The sequence below is a fragment of the Apis florea genome, unplaced genomic scaffold (assembly GCF_048593485.1).
Source record: "Apis florea isolate Af1SG1 unplaced genomic scaffold, ASM4859348v1 contig_3496_pilon, whole genome shotgun sequence".
In the NCBI taxonomy this organism is placed as follows: domain Eukaryota; kingdom Metazoa; phylum Arthropoda; class Insecta; order Hymenoptera; family Apidae; genus Apis; species Apis florea.
In genome coordinates, this window is record NW_028256773.1 from 6931465 (window position 1) to 6951819 (window position 20355).

The 20355-nt window shown below is 42.2% G+C and overlaps 1 protein-coding gene across 1 annotated transcript; it reads right to left on the minus strand.

Annotated features, from left to right (window-relative positions):
• Window positions 1–13099: 13099 nt before the first annotated feature.
• On the minus strand, window positions 13100–16907 carry fd102C (forkhead domain 102C). Its single transcript, XM_086913508.1, has one exon. The coding sequence runs from the start codon at window positions 16721–16723 to the stop codon at window positions 15470–15472; it is 1254 nt and encodes a 417-aa protein (XP_086769634.1). The 5' UTR covers window positions 16724–16907; the 3' UTR covers window positions 13100–15469.
• Between the last annotated feature and the right edge of the window lie 3448 nt (window positions 16908–20355).

Sequence of the window (20355 nt, forward strand, 5' to 3'; positions counted from 1 at the left end):
AGAAAATTAATGCGACCGTTGTATTATTCTCTTTGGACATTCGATTCGAGGATTATAAAACGTGATATCCCGCTTCGAAAATTGAACAAATAATTTCATCTTCGCATATTGAATAGTTAAGAAATTGTTCGATTCTCTCAAACGAAATTCGATATTTCTTTACAATATCCATCGATCATTCTTTCCCGTCTCCGATATTCCTGTCGAATATATGCTCGTCACCGTATCCCTTACGAAATTCGCACCTGCTGCTGCAGATGCACTCGTGTTTCTTCTCTCTCTCTTCTCTCTCTCTCTCTCTCAGAGAGAGAGAGAGGTGACATATAGGTAATTAATATTAACGTCTTTACATCTCTCGCGACGCGTGTTCCTCGATCACGAAAAAGAAAGGAGAGGGAACAAAGAAGAGAGAGAGAGTAGAAAAGAAAAGAGAAAAGGAAAGAAAGGAAAAAAATCTAATGAGCTTATTCAACGTCACCGGTCCTGTAATTACCCGCAGGCTGGCTGGTACAGGGTAACCTTCCCCCCCTCCTCCCTCCAGCGATTAGCAGTCCCTCGGTGATTACCAAGTTAGCCTAAATAGGGTATAGTGTTTAGGGAGAGTCTACGTGGACCCAATGCTAATCGACGCCGCTGTGCAAGGACACGGACCATTTCGAAGGGGTGGCTGGCCCGTCGCCGGTTTCGCCTATTGTTTCGGGGAAACATCGTTGAAGCGAGTACCACGGGCAGAAATAAAGGATACGTTGTATAGGAGGCGAGCTTACAACCGGTTGTACAACGGGTTACAGGAGCGTTCGAGATAATTTAAATCCGATGTTCGATCGTTTGCGCGGAGAAGGGAAAGTTGGCGTCCGATCGAGAAACTTTCTTTCTCGGCTCGGTCGATCGATTCGTCCTCGCTTTCGATTTTAGATGGAACTTCTTGTTATTTTTCTTGTTAAAATATTGTGTATATTCATCTTTCACGATGAGCAAAACTTTCATAAAACGCCTTTCTTTTTATTTATTCAGGCCTTTAATTTATTATTCGTATTCTATAATTTAAAAGCGATCTATCTCACGGATATATAGATGGAAAAATTCGAGAGACTGTTCTTCTTGGGATCTCGCGGAGCACTCGTTTTTTGCGCAATTGCGTTGAATCGATCGGTTATTCGTTCAACGACCGGTGGAGCAATCGGTATCGATTAATAAAATCCGGGACGGCGGATTATTGTTCGTATTCATAAGCGTTTGATATCTTTCCTTCGACATTTGTTAAACGGATTATTTTTCTAACGGTCATCGTGAGAGTGTTTCGCCGAGTCTTCGTAGAAAATGTTAAGGCGCGAACGTTTGTATTGCAAATGTTGTTTGATTGATGCACATCCGTTGGACATTTTACAGGAAAACTTGATCTCTCTCTCTCTCTCTTTCTCTCTCTCTCTCCTCGACATGACGCCGGAGTAAATAGCTAGGAGGAAATGGCAGTTTATTTTTAGTTTCGGTTGAAAGGGGGGGACTCGAACGGTGCTTACATAAAAATAGTTATTACATAGTTATTACGAGAAATTTTTTGAAATATTCTCAATACTGAATTTCAACGACAAATTATCGTAGAATTGTTTCGAATCACGAAACAACGAGACGTTGAATCGTGAGATGTACAATTCTCGTTCGATAATATCGATCACCGGACAAAAGAGACATTGTCTCGATCTGTGTTGTTTCTTCTCGAGAAAATCGACTCGGTTAGAGGAGAAGGGTTAATTCTGCGGGGTATAGAAGCGGGGTCGGTTGAAAGAGATGGTTGGAGGGTAACAAAGTACACGGGAAGGTTGCCGTAATACGCGTATTAGCGAGCTAAATGCCCGTTTCAGCTTGTCCCGGGAGAGAGAGAGCGGAGGATAAAATTTTGCCCGAAGGGCCGGCAACCATCTTCCCCGGGGGAGGGGAGACACGATCGCCACCTCGATTCCAACTATCGAGTTTCGTCCAGGGCAAAATTGCTTATCGAACCCAGCCCAACGATCGAAAATACGAGAAAAAAAGTTGCCGTTCCTTATTTCATCGCGATATCAAAACGACAAACGTTTCAATTCCAGCTCGATTCCACGAAATTTCTTTTCTCTCGTTACATTTCATTTTAAGAAAAAAGAAAAAGAGGAAAACCACCGTCTCTCTTTTCCGGTCCAATATCGCAAGCGAGGTGGTCGAACGAGGAGAAGGTAGCCTGGTTACGCGAAGCGTTATAACCGTGAAGCGTTTTCGGTGCACAAGCCAGGAAGCGAGAAGGCAGAGAGGGAGAGGAGAGAGGGAAGAATCGCGGATGGGTTTTCAAGAAACGTGGTCGATGTTTGCCGCGGCCAAAGTGGTCTCGAGTGGCGTCCATTAGCCGGCCACGCGGTTACGTTCGACCTCTCGATCCTCGGCTCGGAGCGCGTGGAAAAGTACACGCTCGAGGGGCAAAGAAAGCCGTGCGTGTGTAAAGAAATACCGTGGAAGACACCTCGATTGCACGGCTACCGGGAGCCGCACGGCAAACATTCGGGCAAAAGCAACGCGCGCTCCTCCTCGCCTCGTGTGCGCCCGCGTATAACCATACTATATGGTATATCCTCGTCGTATCAAGTGGCGTTCCCCCTCCCCTCCCTCTTCGTCTTTTGCTCGCTTTTCGAAACGTCTCGAGTATCGGGACCAACCGCTCGTTTCCAACCGTACACCGTGTATCTCCGCTCCTTGCGCGCCTATTCGATAGATTTCTCGGGTTAATCGCTTTCCGCTGCGATCTCGCATCGAGTGGACACGAGATGAATGGATCCAGTTCGAAAAATCGACGAACGAATTTTAAAATTTTAATTCGTAGTGAAAATCTGTATCGCGCATCGAATAACGTAATAACGCATACATTTAATGTATTCGAGCAACGAGCTCGAATTTAGAGGAAGATTGAAATGTGTCTTTACACGTGTATGTATACGGCTTTTAAAAAGATTTTCCACCTCCTTGGAGGGGGATGTTCACTGGAAGGCTTCGCGTGACACGTCATCGTCCGAGAGAAGCGGAGCGGCAGGGCACGTAGAGGCGTCTTAATACACTGGGGTGTTTACGGGAATTGGAAATTCAGGCTGCATAGAGGGCGGCATTCGGGCCTGCGGCGTGTTGCCCTCTCGAGACGGTTTCCACGGGCCACTTTGAATCCAGCCAGCCAGCTTCACGCACGGCCGAATGTCATTATGTCGCGCACGAGACAATCCGTGCCGGTGGACCCCGTAGCGCGGAACAGAAGGAGGAGGAGGAGGAGGAGGAGGTGGACCCCTTCCTTCCGAATTTGTTTCCGATTTATTCGACCAGTCGAGGAGAGTCCTCGAGGAAGAAGGGGGAGAGGGCCATGGTTCGATCATGCGCTCGGTTACACCCTTAAGTACGGTGGCCAATCGAGTGTCCTCCAATGCCTCACGAGTGCCCACTTCCCGTGGTTGCAGCTACGAAAGAGAAATTCCAATTAGTTTAGCACCTCTTGATTTTAGCACGGCTCGGGTATTTTAAATTACAGAAAGAGAAAAAGAAAATATCGTTATTTTTTGATCTTTGAATTTGTGAAGTTAGATTATACGGATTATAATCTTTGAAAAGTAAAGTAAGTTAATTTGGGCTTGTTTCATATTTATTGCACTTTATGCGATTATTGGATTAACGATTGTTTGTTTTCATTCCGGACGGAGATGTAATTTATCCGCCCGTATTTATAATATTTATATAAAGATTCGATAGGAAAAGGAAGTTAGGAGAAAAGTAGATGGAAACGGACGAAATAATACAATCTGTATAATATAATCAAACATGGACGATGGGAAGGGAAATCGATAAAATTATAACGAAATTAACCGGTGGATTCCATCCGCGGGAACGGGAATCGGCGAAAATTCAGGGAAATCTCCACCCGGGCAAGCACCGCGTTATACAACCAGACGCTGTTAGCAAATATTTTCCAGCGACATTCGCATTATGAAACGTCGCATTTTGCGAGAAATTCGGCTATTTTCTGTTTTCCAACAATGTTCCGTGTGTGCGGGCTACGAAGCGGCCGGTGGATCGGGCGCCGTTTATTTATTTGTAGCCGGCCGTTGGATCGCGCGAATCAATCAATGGGCCCCGCGTTTCACAATTCGAAACGCGCATTTGTCCACGGCACATGACAATGCACAGCGCCGGTGTATCCTGTGCGTGCAACTTTTCACACAGGATGCACGCGACCGGACTGGTTTTCGAATCAGGGAAACCTTTGTACCGCCTATTATCGCCGCGCGTTAATGCATCCCTCGAAAGGGGGCGCTGTGTTTCGTGTTTTTTTCTGTTGAACCGTGTACCCGCCACCCACCATCCAATCGTATTCCCTATCCCAATTGCCAATTTTAAATTAGTTACTCTTACTTTTTTCTTTTTCGAGTTTAAAGAAAATTCTTTATTTACTTTTGTAAATTTTTAATTTTTAATTTTAAGAATTTATCTTATAAGAAAAATCGCTCGATCGGATAATTAGTTGATTTTCAATCGAATTTAATTGTTTCAAACGAAACAAAGAGAAATTTTTTTAATAACTTTCTGCTATTAAAATCGAGAGAAATCTAGCGCATCTAGGAAATGGAACCCAATTTGAAATACACATACGTACGGAGCATTTGTTATTTCTTCGTTCGGCGGAATGTAGCGCGCGTAACGTTTCGCAGACGAATTATGCGGGTGATGAAATTGGTGACTGTAAGATAATGCACGCAGTTTCGCTCGGCGCCATTGGTGAACGCGATTTTCCCCATGCGGAGGAAATTTAGCATGGAACTATTGTTATGAAATTATGGCTAGCCTCGGTATAGCAACGGCTTATGAAAATACAGTTTATTACGCGTGTATGTTCGGCGCGTAACCGTGTAACAAAACAGGCGAAACTTGTAAATATATATACCGTAAAATTACGTGGAAACTTTTCTATCATCTCTAAATACGAAGAATTAAATACGATAATTAAATAATCCACGTTTTTAGAAACTTCGTTTTTAATCGTTTCAAAACTTCCTTTTTCGAATTACTCGAGCTCCCTTCCAAAAATCGGATTCGAAGCAAATCCTCGTTTACACTTATAGAGGAAAGAAAAGTGGAGGAGCAAAGACGAGGAGGAGGGCGAAATTACTTCGAGACGAGTGAGTTATAATAAAGTGGTTTGACGCGAGCGGTCAATAGAATTCGATTCGAAATGTTTTTCGTTTCATTGTATCCTACTTGTGTACCGCGTATTTGTATCTCGCGAGACAAGAAAATATCGGGATGGAGGCAGCTGCCGTCGCCGCGGGATCCGCTACGAACACCCCGTGAATTCGGGGACGAGTCGATTGTTCGGAGGTATCGAGGCAACGAAAATCACTCTGGAGGAAAAATAATTGCGCGAAATTCGAATGTTAATGCCCGTGGCCGACAATGGCCGCCACGCGTTGCGAACGTTACGCTCCTCTCGCCGCTTTCTCGGCTGAACGCGTCCAATTAACAATATTGTGATTCGATGCAAACGTTACGTTGCATCGAACGAGGGATTCGCTTCGTTTCGTCCCATTATAAGTGTACGTCTTGTAATTTTCCTCCTTTGAATATCGTCGAGTCGAGTATAGTTAGCTTCTTCCAAGTAGGGAAAAGTGATAGACTTTTTAAGAGATGTTTCCTATTATTGTGTATCGTTTATTCATCGACCGTGATTCGACGGATAAATTTTCTTTCGATGAGAAAAGGATTGAATGGGTAGGGTTGTTTTGGTAGCGAGATACTTTTTAAACTTAGCAATTTATTCGATCTTATTGGAAGGAGAAAGAGCAGATGGATATGTTCGATATTCAAGAAAGATCGTTTTAAAAAAAAGAAAAATAACTCTCCAAGGCTTCCATTTATCCATTCATCCTGACCGGAAATTGCCTATCCACTTTTCGAAAAATCACCCTCCTCTCGAGATTCCGCGTAAAATATCAAATGTTTAACCACTTTATTTTTCCATCTCGTTCCAATCATCGACCCATCGACTCTCTCCATCCCATTCTCGTTTCATCATTACACGACACACGTGAAAAGGTCTCCTCCCTGCCCTCGTGCGTCGTCGCACCGGAAACCGTGCGCAAGTAGGCAGATGAATGTCCCTTCGAATGTCTCGATTCTCGAGTCGCGGATCTATTTTGCTCGAGTGGATACGGCTCGATCCTAAGAATACAACAGCGTGGCTCCTATAAATGGATTATTAGGCGTTGGAATCGCGCGCCACGCACCACCTGAAGGGCGCGAAGGGGAGAGGAAGACGGTCTGGATTCAAACAAAATGGGGCAAAAGCCCACTTTCGAAAGGGCGATTTTTTGGTATGGGGAGGAGAGGAAGAGGAGTGGAGAAGATCCCATTTTACGCGCTCTCTTCGCCGAGGTTTAGCTAATATTTTACCTGGGAACCACGGAACAAAAGTGTTGACCGAGGCCATTCGCCCTCCTTCCTCGTGTCCCACGGAAAACCGCGCGCGCCAATAGATATATCTAACCATGAAATCGAAATTGTTGCCCTCCAACAATTTTCTTTCCTTCTTTTTTTTTTTTAAATATATGTGTACAGAGTTTCGTCTCACCTTTTTTGCTTAAAGAAATTAGGAGATCCCAATAATACCAATAATTTTTATATACGTTAGGAAATAATATACACTTTTCGAGTAATAGATGCAGAATCATCGAGCCATTGTGCGGTTAATACGCCACTTTTCGAAGAATACTTTCTTCTTGATAGACGGGTTCCTATGGTATCTAGTATCTAGCAGTACAAAAAAGAGAAACAAGTTAATTTTTATCTCTGTCAATCAATTTTTAAAAAATTCATCGATCAAAATTTGATTCGAACTTCGATCACAAACCATCTATTATTGTATTTTGGGCATATAAAATATTCTCGTCTAATTTCCACTTGGAATCACAAACCATCCTTAACAAAGAAAATTCTCATAACGTTTAAATCATCAGACTACGATTGTATTTTAGACCAGAATGTTCCAATTTTTAAAAATTCATCGTCTCGAAACTTTGATCCAAACTTGGATCACAAAATCACAAACCCTCCCTTCCTTAACAAAGAAATGTGTTCCACTATTGTTGGACAAGAAGGAGAAACCAAAATATTCCAATTTTTAAAAAATTCGATCAACTTGGATCACAAACCACCCGTTCCTTAACAGAGAAAACTCTCCTAACGTCTAAATCATCAGACTACTATTGTGTTTTAGACAAAAACCAAAATATTCCAATTTTTAAAAAATTCGATCCACTTGGATCACAAACCACCCGTTCCTTAACAGAGAAAACTCTCCTAACGTCTAAATCGTCAGACTACTATTGTGTTTTAGACAAAAACCAAAATATTCCAATTTTTAAAAAATTCGATCCACTTGGATCACAAAGCACCCGTTCCTTAACAGAGAAAAATCGTAACGTAAACGTTCGAACGAGGCGTTTCCACGCGGCAAAGAAGGCTGGGGTCTATGGAGTCTAGCTCTCGTAATTCAAAACCCTGGCCAATCTCCCGACGAGGGAAGCGGAAAGCATTCTTGGTATCGGCGGCCCGATGCCATAGGCGATCCTAATCCGCGCAGCCGCAAATCCATTTGCAGAGTAACAACTATCGAGGTAACAAGATCAACCGATTCTGCTCGGCTGCGCCCTCCCTCCTACGACCGTCTACGATCGAACTCGCCCTCCGCTACGTGTCTACTACGTGACGTGTCACGCGTACAGGTATTCTCCTCCTCGTAGTGCACGCGTAGTGTACCACCCTGCATCCGGTGTGCATCGCACGGACCGCACAGCATCGTGGCCAGTTACAACACGCACCCAGATCCACCCGTGTGGATCGGTATATGCAAAAGCGGCAAACAACGCGAGTGGCCGAGATCCGGCAATCTGATCTAAATACGTCCGGCGATATGCGTACGCGTCCCCAACGGGGACCAACGCTGATTTCCATCGAATTTTTCCAAACGAATTTTTTCTTCTTTCTTTTTCTTTTTTATCTTTCCATTCTGAGAGATTCTGAGAGAAATCGACGTGTGGAAAGGAGGAGTTGAAGGTGGATCGGGAAGGTTTTTCAGAAAAGGGGAGTGGTGAGAGGAAGAGTTTTCGAATTTGAAAATTGAATTTGAATATTTGAATATCGATTATGGAAAGGTGTTGTGTTTATCGGTTCAAGTTGGAAGATCGCTCAATCTCGCGTTCCTGCTACGAGAATTTGATTTGAAAAGGGTTAGGTTAGGATAACTTCGTAACTTGGAAAGATCGATTTATTAACGAACGATGTGAAATCGATGGATGCTGTTGAGATACGAAATAAATATGTTGAATAGGATAAATAGGAACGATCCGTCCATTTCAAACACGTTTCTCTCTCCACGTTTCTATCCTCGAGTTTGTGATTTCGGTTAACGTTGCTACGTCATTATTTGTTAAATATTCGAAAACTCGGAACGATAGATCGGTTTAGTGGGTTTGGAACAACAAACCGGAGCGACGTTTGCATAGCTCGAGCTGGCAAACGCCGACCTCACTGTTTTTCTAACACCCTGTACACGGTGTGCAGCCTTCTGGGAATGCCGATCACGAGGAACTAGTTCGAGGAAGAATTTTCACGTGACCTACGTCAACGCGAAATTTCTTTCACCTTTTCGAAGACAAATTTCTCCCTTAGTTTCTTCAAATTTCCCTTTCAAAATTTGAAATGTCTAAATACGGTAAATTGATCCTTCGAAATACGTACTTTAAAGATATTCAAAAAAAAATTGATAATATTTTTTAAATATTCATCACAGGCCAAATGTAAATTGTAAATTTCTCTGTACTTAAAATTTATTCCCCTGCCTTCTCCGTATGCACAAGTGTACAGTACACACATTCTTTTCTTTTCAATAGTTTTATTTCATCCTATCGAGGATGAGAGCAGACGAATTATCGAGGCAATTGTTATTGTACGTTTCATAAGATTAACAATCAATATTTCAAACCGGTTGCCCTGTTCTTGAATCGACGAAATCCTGCATCCCGTATCCGTGTCGTTTGTCATCGTCGGAAGCAATATTTAACAAATTGCTTTCGTTTCCACGAGCGGGGCTTCTCTCTCCTCTGCGCCGGTGTATCATCGAGGATTAAGTTGACGCTCGCAATGCGACCGTTTAAGGTTTCATTTGATGAATCGTGAGACAATGGGACACTTTGCCGCAAAATTCGATAAATCTTGCATTGTCGCCGGTGTGCGTGCTCGAACGAATGAAAGTCTGGAATCTGGAACAATCATCTCATTTCCTGATCCAAATATGTATCTGTCTCTTTCTCGCGAAAATACGTATTTTTCCTTCGAAACGTTCTATAATTCTTTCGCAAATTTTGAAGTTTAAACTTCTCAACTTCTTGAAATATCCTTTCTTTTTTTTTTTTCTCTCTAATATTCGATGAACCGAGTTGAGAAAAATCGGTTGTTGTTTAAGTCGGGGAAAGGGTGATGTAAAACTTGATGGAACAATGGAAACAATCGTGCCCATTATGGGGATGAAACAGTTAAGAAAGCGTTCAAGAAAAACAGATTATCCAGTTTAGCGGAGCAAAGGATTTGTCTTATGGATTTCCAGCCAACAAGATGGAACAAATGTGTTTCTCATTAGGGACAGATTTTGCCGAGAGCATTATTTGCGATAAACAGATCGAAAGTCGTCAAATAGATGGGTATTTAGGTCTCTTATTTAGGTTAAGTGTACAGCCGTCGAAGAAATAATTTTTAAAATAAACTAAAGTTGAGATACACGAGATTCTTTTTTGTCGTTCTATTGAAAATTGTTCGACTCGAATTTTTCCTTTCCGTTCCGAATTGGAATTCTGAAATGGATTGTTGCGATATAATATCACGGAGGACGTTACATTTGTACTTGTCGACGAAATTAAAGGACCAGGACAGAAATTGTGGAAAAATTGTCCTTGATCCTTTGCTGTAACTTTGGATAAATATATCCACGCGTAGAAAAGTTTCTCGATGTGAAACAGTTCCGAAAAGGGAAAATTCGATTGAAGCATGTAAGTCAAAGTAGAAATTTCGTCTTTTGAAATGATAGACTGTTGTACGATATTTCTTTCTAAAAATTACACCGGTTCAAAGATTGACAATTTTTTTTTTTTTTTTAATTTCGAAAACGAACATTACAACATGATCTTATTGATTAAACTCTGCGTTCTCTCTTTTCTTCTTAAAGAAAAGAATTGCTTGACAATTGCCTTCCTCTTCACACAATTGATCAAACACGTGTCAACACGGTTTATATTGCTTATAACATAGAAACAATTTGGAAATGGATATGAAAGAGAAAATAAAAATTCCATGTGATCCATGTACAACAAATCGATGGAAAAGCGGAGGTTAATGTGATAAATAATGCAACGTTCTAGAATTTTAAAAATTGTACAGCTACGGAATTCGATTTTGCATGAAATTCAAATGGCAGCTGAGATTTCATATTTAACACGTCGGGAACACCGCCGCAGCTCGGTTAATTACGAATTTTAACGCTGTATCTTGAACGCGATTCCGCCGGCTAAATTGTTCGCAAAACTTTTAATAGCGAACCGTTAAAATCAAAAACTCGGCTAAAAGCCAGGCGCCCGAACAAAATGATTATATTCTTGAAAGTGCGTTTTAAGCACGGCCTAATATCACACCGTCGCATTATCATTACCAAACACCTGCAAAATAGCATCGATTTTTATCAATTTTAAACCCGATTATTAAACTGCATTAACGTGCATTACATAATAATAATAATAATAATAATAATAATAATAATAATAATAATAATAATCCTCGAAAGAAAATGGAAAATTTTAAATTCAAATTTATTCCCCTTTTTCGAGCATCGAATCGAAATTGAAATTATATTTTTCTTCCGAAAGTTACGTTGGGGAGAATTTTCAATTTTTTCCTTCTTCTGTTTTCTCTCTTTTTTCCGCTATTATTTTCAAAATTTTATCAATTTCTTCGCTCTGTTTAGCATTGATTCCGATAATATTTATTTCGCGTAAATACGAAGATTCATAAATTATTTATACTATTATAAGAGAGAATCGTAAATCGGGAAAATGTTCGGAAAACACTTCGCGAAAAAATATAAATATTTCTTGGTACTTACCGTATTCGTCAAGTTCTCGTCATTTATGTGTATAAAAAAATTAAATAAATCCTCTGTATTATGATACAGAAGAATTTGTTTTCAATCGCATTTTCATTTGCATTTGAATTCATTACCGTGAATTCACACATGATAAGACATCGTTTCGAAAATTTGATTTGTGTTAAAACATTTTTTTTCTCGTCCTCTCGTCGACTCCTTATTCGTATACGATTATCCGAAGTTGCGTTTACAGTATTTTGAAATAACCAATACGAACGAATAGATTAGTCACGATTTTGCATAATAATTAGAAAGGAATATCAAGAATGTCGACACACTTTTTTTTTTTTTTTTTGTTTTTTCAAGTGAATGTAAATTTTCGTTATGCGATACAACAATATTTATTCCGTTTATCTCGCTTTCTGGTCTGAATAACAAATTCAACCGACTCAGACACCACGAGTTTGAATGTTGAAACGAAAAAATCGAATTACGCGAAGTGTATACGATGTTTATACACTCGTTGAATTATTTAATATCTATTTAGAAACAATATAAATGAAAGGAGTGTGATTAGTTAGATAGAATAGATCAGATAAACTAATCCTTTTTAATTACTCGTTGGAAAATTTCTTATTTAAAAATTTATTTTGTAAAATTTTAAAAAGATCTTTATTACATTTGATCATGAAATCAAGATTGAGGTTGTAATAAATCATGATCTTTTTAAAATGATTAGTTTTACAAAATAAATTTTCAATAGAAGAAATATTGTAATTCAAGTGCACGAAATATGATATTCAAAAAAAAAAAAATAAATAAATAAAAATTTTCATTTTATTTCCCTCATATTTGCCATTTCTATCTCAAATATACTCGTATTCTACAATCGATAACTTCTCATTTTCAACCTCATTTTGTAATCATGTCCGATTCATTAACACATTTCCAATACGCTTTGCAAAATTTTCAACGTTGCAAAAAAAAAAAAAAAGAAAAATCCAACCTTTTACATAAGACACAATCAATAAGATCTACCTATTTTCTCGTCCATTTACTAAATGGGCACGATGGAAGCGCGTTTGTTATTACGACAAATAAAATGTTCAATCAATATGCGTTTTTCCATTGCGAATGTACGTGGAATGTTTGTGTCAACTTTTTGCATTTTTCTCCGCGCCACGAGAATGTACGTTTGGAAAAGAAAAAAAAAAAATGGAAAAATAACACGAAGGTATTCGTGTTAAGAGACTCGATTGTGCGTGATTTGTTTTTCGATGTTAAACACCGATTTGTGATTCGTCCCCTCCTGTTAGAAAATAATATTTTACAATACACAGCGATTCAATAGCTGGCATCTGGAAGCTATTTAACGATGATGATTTATTATGCGGATTCTCGTAAACGAGAATTGTGTTCAATCGATCTTTTAGCATTTTAATTCCATTTTAGAATGAATGTATATATATATATATAATATCTTTAAATTATTGGAACATCCTTGGATCGTAAAATATTCCGTTTGATTTTGCGATGACAAACGTATACGAGATTTTCATCATATTTTTCTTTTTTTCTTTCTAAATCTCCAAATGAATGATTCAATTAAGAATAACTTATAGATTAATCATATATCATATAGTTATTAAGCTAATTGCTTTACAACGAGTCAACTTCACGTTGACGCGAAAGATAACATCTGCAACAAGTTTGTTTGAAATAAATGGATATATATACATGTAATTAAACATAATTAATCATGCTCATGTTGATTTAATGAATTCGTGCGTGAAAAGATGAAAGATTTTAATCTTAAAAAATTATCGAAGGACGTTTTCGATTTTCCAATCCCTCGTCGATCAACCTCAACACGGGACAGGACATGAAGAATGAAAGAAAGAACGATCAAGATTCATTTGGGAACAGAAATTTTATTCAGCTTCAATTGCATCGAGATGCGGCAGTTCCGCGCTGAGAATCTAAAGAGACAGATCGACGACATATCTGTATTTTTACTTGAGGTAATCTTTAAAAAACCGTGTAATATTCCTTCGTGTGTATATCTCTTCGCGATCGTACCACGATCCATCCGTCCGTTTATATATCCACTATGCGGTGTGTGTGTGTGTGTGTGTATGCGTGTGTATGTGTGTGAGTTAATCGTGACACATCTCAATTATACGTAGGCACGTATATATAGGTACATATACATACATACATACATACATACATACATACATACAAACATACATACAGAGGGGGGGAGGATGGGTTGCACAGAATAATATTATTCGTTCTTGTATCGTTCGAGACGATACAAAATACGTAATATAATAAAGACGAGACTATCGGCTAAATTTTCCTTCTTGAACGATTTATATTACACTTTGAACAGGCGGGTCCGTTTCTCAGTCTGATGTAATGCCCCGAGCATTCGAATTTCATATTTTGCGGGGAAAAAATTTGGATAGGCAGACGTATCGTTCCGCCCTTTTCTTTTTTCCTTCTTTTCTTTCTCCTTTCTCTATCTATGTACAAAGAATTTTTCTTCTTAATCGACGAGTAAGTTTGGCACGAGTAATATCGATATCGCGTGTAGATGCAGTACCACTGTATCCCTTTAATAATTCACTTTTTTGATTTAATTATTCGAAATTATTCAAAATTAGATCACTAATTATCATGGAAATAAATTTTTAATTCGAATATATAGACGCTATAGCTTTATCGGAGCTTAGTTTTTTGAATAGGAGTTATTTGGAATTTTTCTAATAAATCTAACGAGTATATAACTAAGTGTAATCCTTTTAAAACGTTGCAAATGTCGTAGATTTATTTGCAAATATCTTTCCTTTCTTTTTTTTCTTTTCCCCCCTAATTAATCGATCTGTTATCTTTACCCTATTCAGAAATCGCGTCCTCTAAAAACTTTTTATAAAATTATTCCTTACTCTCTCGACTATTCGGATCTCGAATGATTATCACTCGTGGTAATGTATCTACACTTGTTACACATCGTTAACCTTTCAACGTCGATCCACTGTTAACAATTTGTTTTCCTTATTTCGAAATTATTTGGCAAAAAGGTTAACGACCCCCGAAAAAAAAGATCATCGAAATCCAACATAATCTTTCTCGAATCACGGATGTGGAGAGACGTGGAATTCTTCTACCCCAATATCTCCGACTACGCGTATGCACGTTCCTTATACACATTTATATTTATACAATACATATATAAAGTCGTTCCCTAACACGTGTTTCACGATACATGGATTCAAGTACCGGACTCGAATTGAGAGAAACATCGGGTTCAATACCGACGGGGCCACCATCTTGAATTTTGAAAGGCGAACGGAGCAACGGGGAATTCGTTGTTTAAAATGAGCAAGAAAAAAAAAAAAAAAAAAACAAACACCGACGAAACAAAAATTACCAAGCGTATTGCACCGTGTTTCACTCGCACAAATAAATCGATAATATCGAGTAACGAAAACTAGATCTTATTTACAAATAGAGTAATTACATTGATCCGGACCCTTTCGCATAATTATTGACCCTTTAGAAAGATCATCGTCATCTGTTGCTGAGCCGAAGGACAAGAACATACGTATCGGTCTTTTTGGAATAAGTCAATCGACTCGTCCGTCGATTTACGATGGCATTATATTTGCCCTCCAAAGAAGGTTCGTCATCAATCATAAATTATCGATAGATAGATTATCAAAAAAACGATCTATCTAACAAAAATAAATATTAAAAGATGGAAAAAGTAATTCGAAGTATTATAAAAAAAAAAAAATATAACTAATCTAAATCTTTGACAAAAATTGTCATGCAAATAGGGCCCTGATCATTCGAAATAAAATTATTAGTTTCGAATCGCCAAATAAAATAATAATAATAATAATAATAAGGAGTGGTGAAAAATAGTTTTCGCAATTTGGCACGACTAGTTACCACCAACATATAAGAACGTGTAATAAAACGTTCATCGATCGACGCATCGGGCAAATTAATCCTATCCTAACTAAGAATCGCAAGATCGTCCAAAAAAAAAAAAAAAGAGAAGGAAAAAAAGTCTCCCTCCCTCCCGTGAACCGTCACCTGAGTCACTTCTAGAAGTCGGTCGCGCGAATTTTTCCATCAGCTTTGGAAACGTTTCACGATCGTCGAACGTCGCCTTCGGAGCGGGGGGCGAAACAGTTGTTGGAAGAACAGAATCGAGAGGGTGAAACACTCGGACCACTCGGATTATTATTCGGCGGTGCAGGCTCTCCATTAGACGGTCGGCCCGGTACTCGAGGTTGCCGCCACGTAATAATTCCTCGCTTGCAAGTGATTCTGAAGATGTAAGCCGGGTAACTGTTGACCGGTGTTCTGAATACCCTGATTGGTCCAATGGTGGGTGGTCGGCGAGACGAGTTTGGATTCGGGGCTGGCCGACGGCGTGTTGGGCGACGGGAGGGCATTCGTCTCGGCCACCACGTCCACGTCCACGTCCTCCTCGTCCTGGTCGGCCTCTTGAAGATCGTGCAGCTCGTCCTCGCTGCAGCTGAACCTCCTCGACTTGGCCGACCTCAGATCCGACTCGATCTGGTGTTGGTCGTCGGGCGCGAGGAGAGACGCCACGTCGAACTGCCTCTTCCTCGACGGTTGAAACGACGAGGATTGCCGCAGAGCTTGACTCTGCTGAAACGTTTGCTGCTGCTGCTGCTGTTGTTGCTGCTGTTGTTGTTGCTGTTGCTGATGGTGAGGGTGGTGGTGATGAGGCGTCCAAATTCCCGACATCGGTTGGGAAGCGACCGGCGGGCCGAGGGTGGCCGGTGGAGGCGGGGTGGCCGGCAAAGGCGGCGGGCTCGGACTGTCCGGCTCCTCGTCCACCGCCAGACCCATATGCCTTCGCACCTTCCTCTGCGCTTTGCGCCTCCTGAAGTCGCCACGGCGAAAATCCTCCAAATTGGCGGGGTGGATCGCCCAATAATGGCCCTTCCCGTTCGCGCTTCTCCCGGATTTCACGAAGCAATCGTTCAGCGAGAGATTGTGCCTGATCGAGTTCCTCCAGCCGGGGCCACGGGTGCGGAAGTAAGGATAGTGCTCCAATATGTGCTGATAGATGTCGGACAGGACGAGCTTCTTCTCGGGTGACGAGAGGATGGCCATTGCGATCAGACCGATGTAGCTGTGCTGCGGTTTCGGTTCCTCCGGGATCCTTTGATGGTGCGGATGCAGCAGCGCCATGGACAGGGCCAATCTGCTCGGGTATCCGGCCGCGGCCGCCGCCGCCGGGTACAGGGGCAGGGGGGCCGGGAACCCTGGGCCCATTCCCAGATGGGCGGGAGCGGTGGAGGGCGGATGGCCGACACCTGGGTGCTGGGGGTGCAGCTGCTGGGCAAGCCTCAGCCTCTCGGCCATCGCGTAATGGTACAATTGGAGCCGATAATGCTCGAGGCCGGGCAAGAAACCGGTCATAGGGTTGCCGAGGCCGACGGCCAGCGGTTCCTTGGCCGGTGGCGGGCTTTCATTGCTGCACATGATCCTCCCTCACCTCTCGATCGAATCCTCGATATCGATCCTCCTCCCGAACGTAATATTATCCCTCACTCTCTTCCCTCTCCTTTCTCACGTTCCACAAACTTTCATCGAACTTTTGCACGGATCCTCTCGCCGCGGATCGAATTGAACCCTCCGGGGGGAGGGTTGGGGTGGAGAGGAAGGGGGGTGGGGGCGGCGGCGGCGGAGGGAGGAGAACACACGATCAGGAAGGATTTCGTGGTCACTGGCGTCGCGACGAGGGTGACGAGATTATAGAGCGCGACACGAACGATCCCCGCCGACTGACGAGGGAAGCGAGCGGCGCGTGCGAAAAGCGGGTGAAACGAAATTAGAAGATCGCGGGAGGATCGGCGAGCGGATCGATCGCGCACAACTCACGACTCGGGGGGGCCCCGATGTTTTCAAAACGGTTTTCAGCCTGTTTGCCACGATGCGCTCCGCGCGACCGACTGGTCATGATTTACGATTCGGCCGTACGCCAGGAGAGAGCCACCGATGGCTCTCTCTCCCCACTAGCTCCTAGGGGGAGAAACGTGGCAAGCTCCGCCCGTTGAGCAGGCAGAGAACGGGTGCACCGAGAGCCTTCGGGCAACGCGGAACCGGTGTGTGCCGATCCCTCCGACCAATAAGCACCGGGAGGACGGCTCGAAGATGGAACCCTCTGCCATCCGCCACACCTACCGCCGCTGGATATTGATCCTGAATTCCGTAATCTAGGCGCGCGGGGGTGGGAATCGGCCGAGACTCGCCGCCACCCGACACTCTTGCCTCGAACGTCGTATCCGCTCTTATCTTCCGCGAAGCTCGATATCATAGCGGGCCGATTCGTGCAACGCCGGCCGGAGCGGTGGTGGACGCGACGCGTTTCAACCTAACCCTCCCCCTCCCTTTCCCCAATCTTTCACCGTTGTGTAGCAGAGAGAGTAGCGCTAGTTTGCTCGGGTTCGGTTAATAGCCGCCTCGTTTCCAGTGTCCGGGAATCGTTGCCTACTATGAGCCATACTCCTCCCGAGAGAAGAATAGCCGGCCGAAGAATTTCGCCCGTGTTCCGTTTTTCTTTTTATTTTTCCCTTTCGCCTCGGAGATAGGGACAAGAAGAAACGTTTCTTCGCGGTCGATGATAAACACGGTTGTTGAGAGATTCCGATCGTTGTGCATTCTGCGACGAATTTCGAACCGTAACTCGTACAATAATTGACGATAATTTTATAAATCATTAATTAATTAAAATCGAGCGTTAAAACGTTAAGAGAGAGAGAGAACAATTCCGATGATACCCATTCCGCTCTCCAAACTTAACGAAAGGAAAAAAAAAAGAAAAAGAACGACTCCCTTGATTGATCATTGCCCGACGAAGAATCCGTTCCTCGAACAACGATCAACAAAAAAAAAAGAAAAATCTTCCAAGGCTCGGCGCATTTAGTCGGCGGGGTAATTCGAGAGGGGAGGGCCAGCCTCTCTCGCACGTTCGTTCACACGGAATCCTTTTCTCCTCCGTGCCGTAATAACAAAAGACGAAGCGGTGTAAAAATAGTGAAAGAGCGAGGGAGGGAGAGAGAAAGGTAGCGAGAGAGAGAGAGAGAGAGAGAGCGGAGTACGCGGCATTTATATGGAGGCGCCGCCCTGCAACTATTTGTAAGCATCCGCCATGCTGGTTTCATATCTGCCGTTTCGGCTTGCACAAAAACACTATTTTTCGAGCGGCCCAGCTGGCAATATGGCGCGTTGCGTACACGTTGACGGGCCGTGCATCGACTCCGATTGCAATTGTTGCGTTTCATTGCAAATAACAGCTTCGCGCCCCTCCGCGCCCCAACCATCCCCACGCGATCACCCCTTCGACCGTGTTCCCGCGCTCTTCCGTTTCTCTGTATCGTGCACGGGAAATACGGCCCCGTCTCAATTGGAGCGTGTGCGTGCTGCGATCTAATTGATATACATGGTATATATATATATATATTCAATGGACTCCAACTAACTTCCGTTTTTATCCCAATTTTCCTCCAATCTTTTGCTCTTTGTTCCTCTTTAAGAAGAAATTTTGTGAGTATTTTTCGTGCGGGGATCGTAATAAAAAGCGATTGATAAAGCGAGACGATGAATCAACTCGATCGATTTTCTATGGAAATTGTACAGTCGGTGGCGAATCGTTACACGTCGGATCAATTTCTAATGGAAATTAGTCAGACGTGAGGATATTATTTAAAAAAAGAAGAAAGAAACAAAAATACCCGAGGAAAGGTAAATTAAAGGAAGAGTACGAATCGGTGGCGAGGCTGTGGAGAAGAAAGAAATCGGAGAAGCTGTCAATCGAGGGCCATGCATCTGCCACTTACTCGGCTCGATCGTTACACCACCTTTTTTCCCCACAATGACGCTCCATTTCGTCACAATTATCGCCATTATTCGAGAAGAGCATTTTAGCGACGCCACGACAATGGGCCGATATCTATATACACTGGTTCAGCCTACACCCGTGCTGTGTGCACACACGCATACACGTTCAACAAGCAAATTTTTTCGTATTGCGCGGATCCCGAGCGAAATCCTCTTCCTTTCGTCGAATCTCGAATTTTATTGTGTGTTTTGACACGAGGTTTCGTGTGGCCACCGAAACGACGCTGCTCCCTTGTTGACGCTTAAGAGAACCGATCTTATCCGAACGAGTTTTTCCTCCTCCCTGCGAAAATATCGGATACTCCAACTTCTTCCACACTCTCGTTTCTTATTATTCGTCGGTTTCACCGTGGCAATCGTATCTGATCGGACTGAATATAGAGTTACTGGAACACGTCGGTATGGAATAAATAGGTTTTCAAGTTTTTTTTTTTTTTTTTTTCCAAAATAGAATTTTCATCCTGTGAAAGATCGTGACGGTGAAAAATAGATCGGGACGATTTGCTTTATCCTCGTCAACCTGTGGATTCGTAAGAGGTTACATCTTTTATAGTTAAACAAATTATTTTTACTTTTAGAGAACTTTTTAGTTTCCTAATCATCGAATATTCTTCTTCGACGCGAACGAAATCGAAACGTTATGCAAATTTCTGAAAATTTCGAAGCACGATCTCGAAGGATGAATTTTATCGGCCGGTACGGCGATCCATTTATAACTTGGTCGAACTACCGCGTGTAACGTTAATCTCGGCTTTGCCGATACTTCTCTCCGGTATAATCCACAGGCAATACGGATACTCTCGGCAACTACGGATGGCGGCAAGGTTAATAAATGTGTCGTGGTGGTGGGCCAACTCCGTCGTAACGGACGGTGGAGTTTCGTGGACCCGGATTGCACGAGGTATCCGTTAGTTTTGATGCTTCCAAATACACTCCTAATCGGTTTTCAAACTCCCCTTAAACGCTCGCGAGAATGTAGGATCCGATAAACCAAACTTGAAGATTTCTCGCCGTCGTCGACGCGACGGGCTTTTCAACTTGCGCATGAATTCGATCAACCGTCCCAATTAAAGGGTTTAATTGTATTCCGATTCGGGATCGCTTCAATTCAAATATCTCTCGCCGTTTTTTGAATTCTAATTTATCTCGATCAAGTTGAATATAAAAGAATTTTTTGAAACGAGTTCCGGATGGAAAAGATAATTTTTAATACG

Coding starts and splice junctions, on each gene's coding strand:
- fd102C (XM_086913508.1), bottom strand. CDS start 16,723: ATGTGCAGCAATGAAAGCCCGCCACCGGCCAAGGAACCGCTGGCCGTC.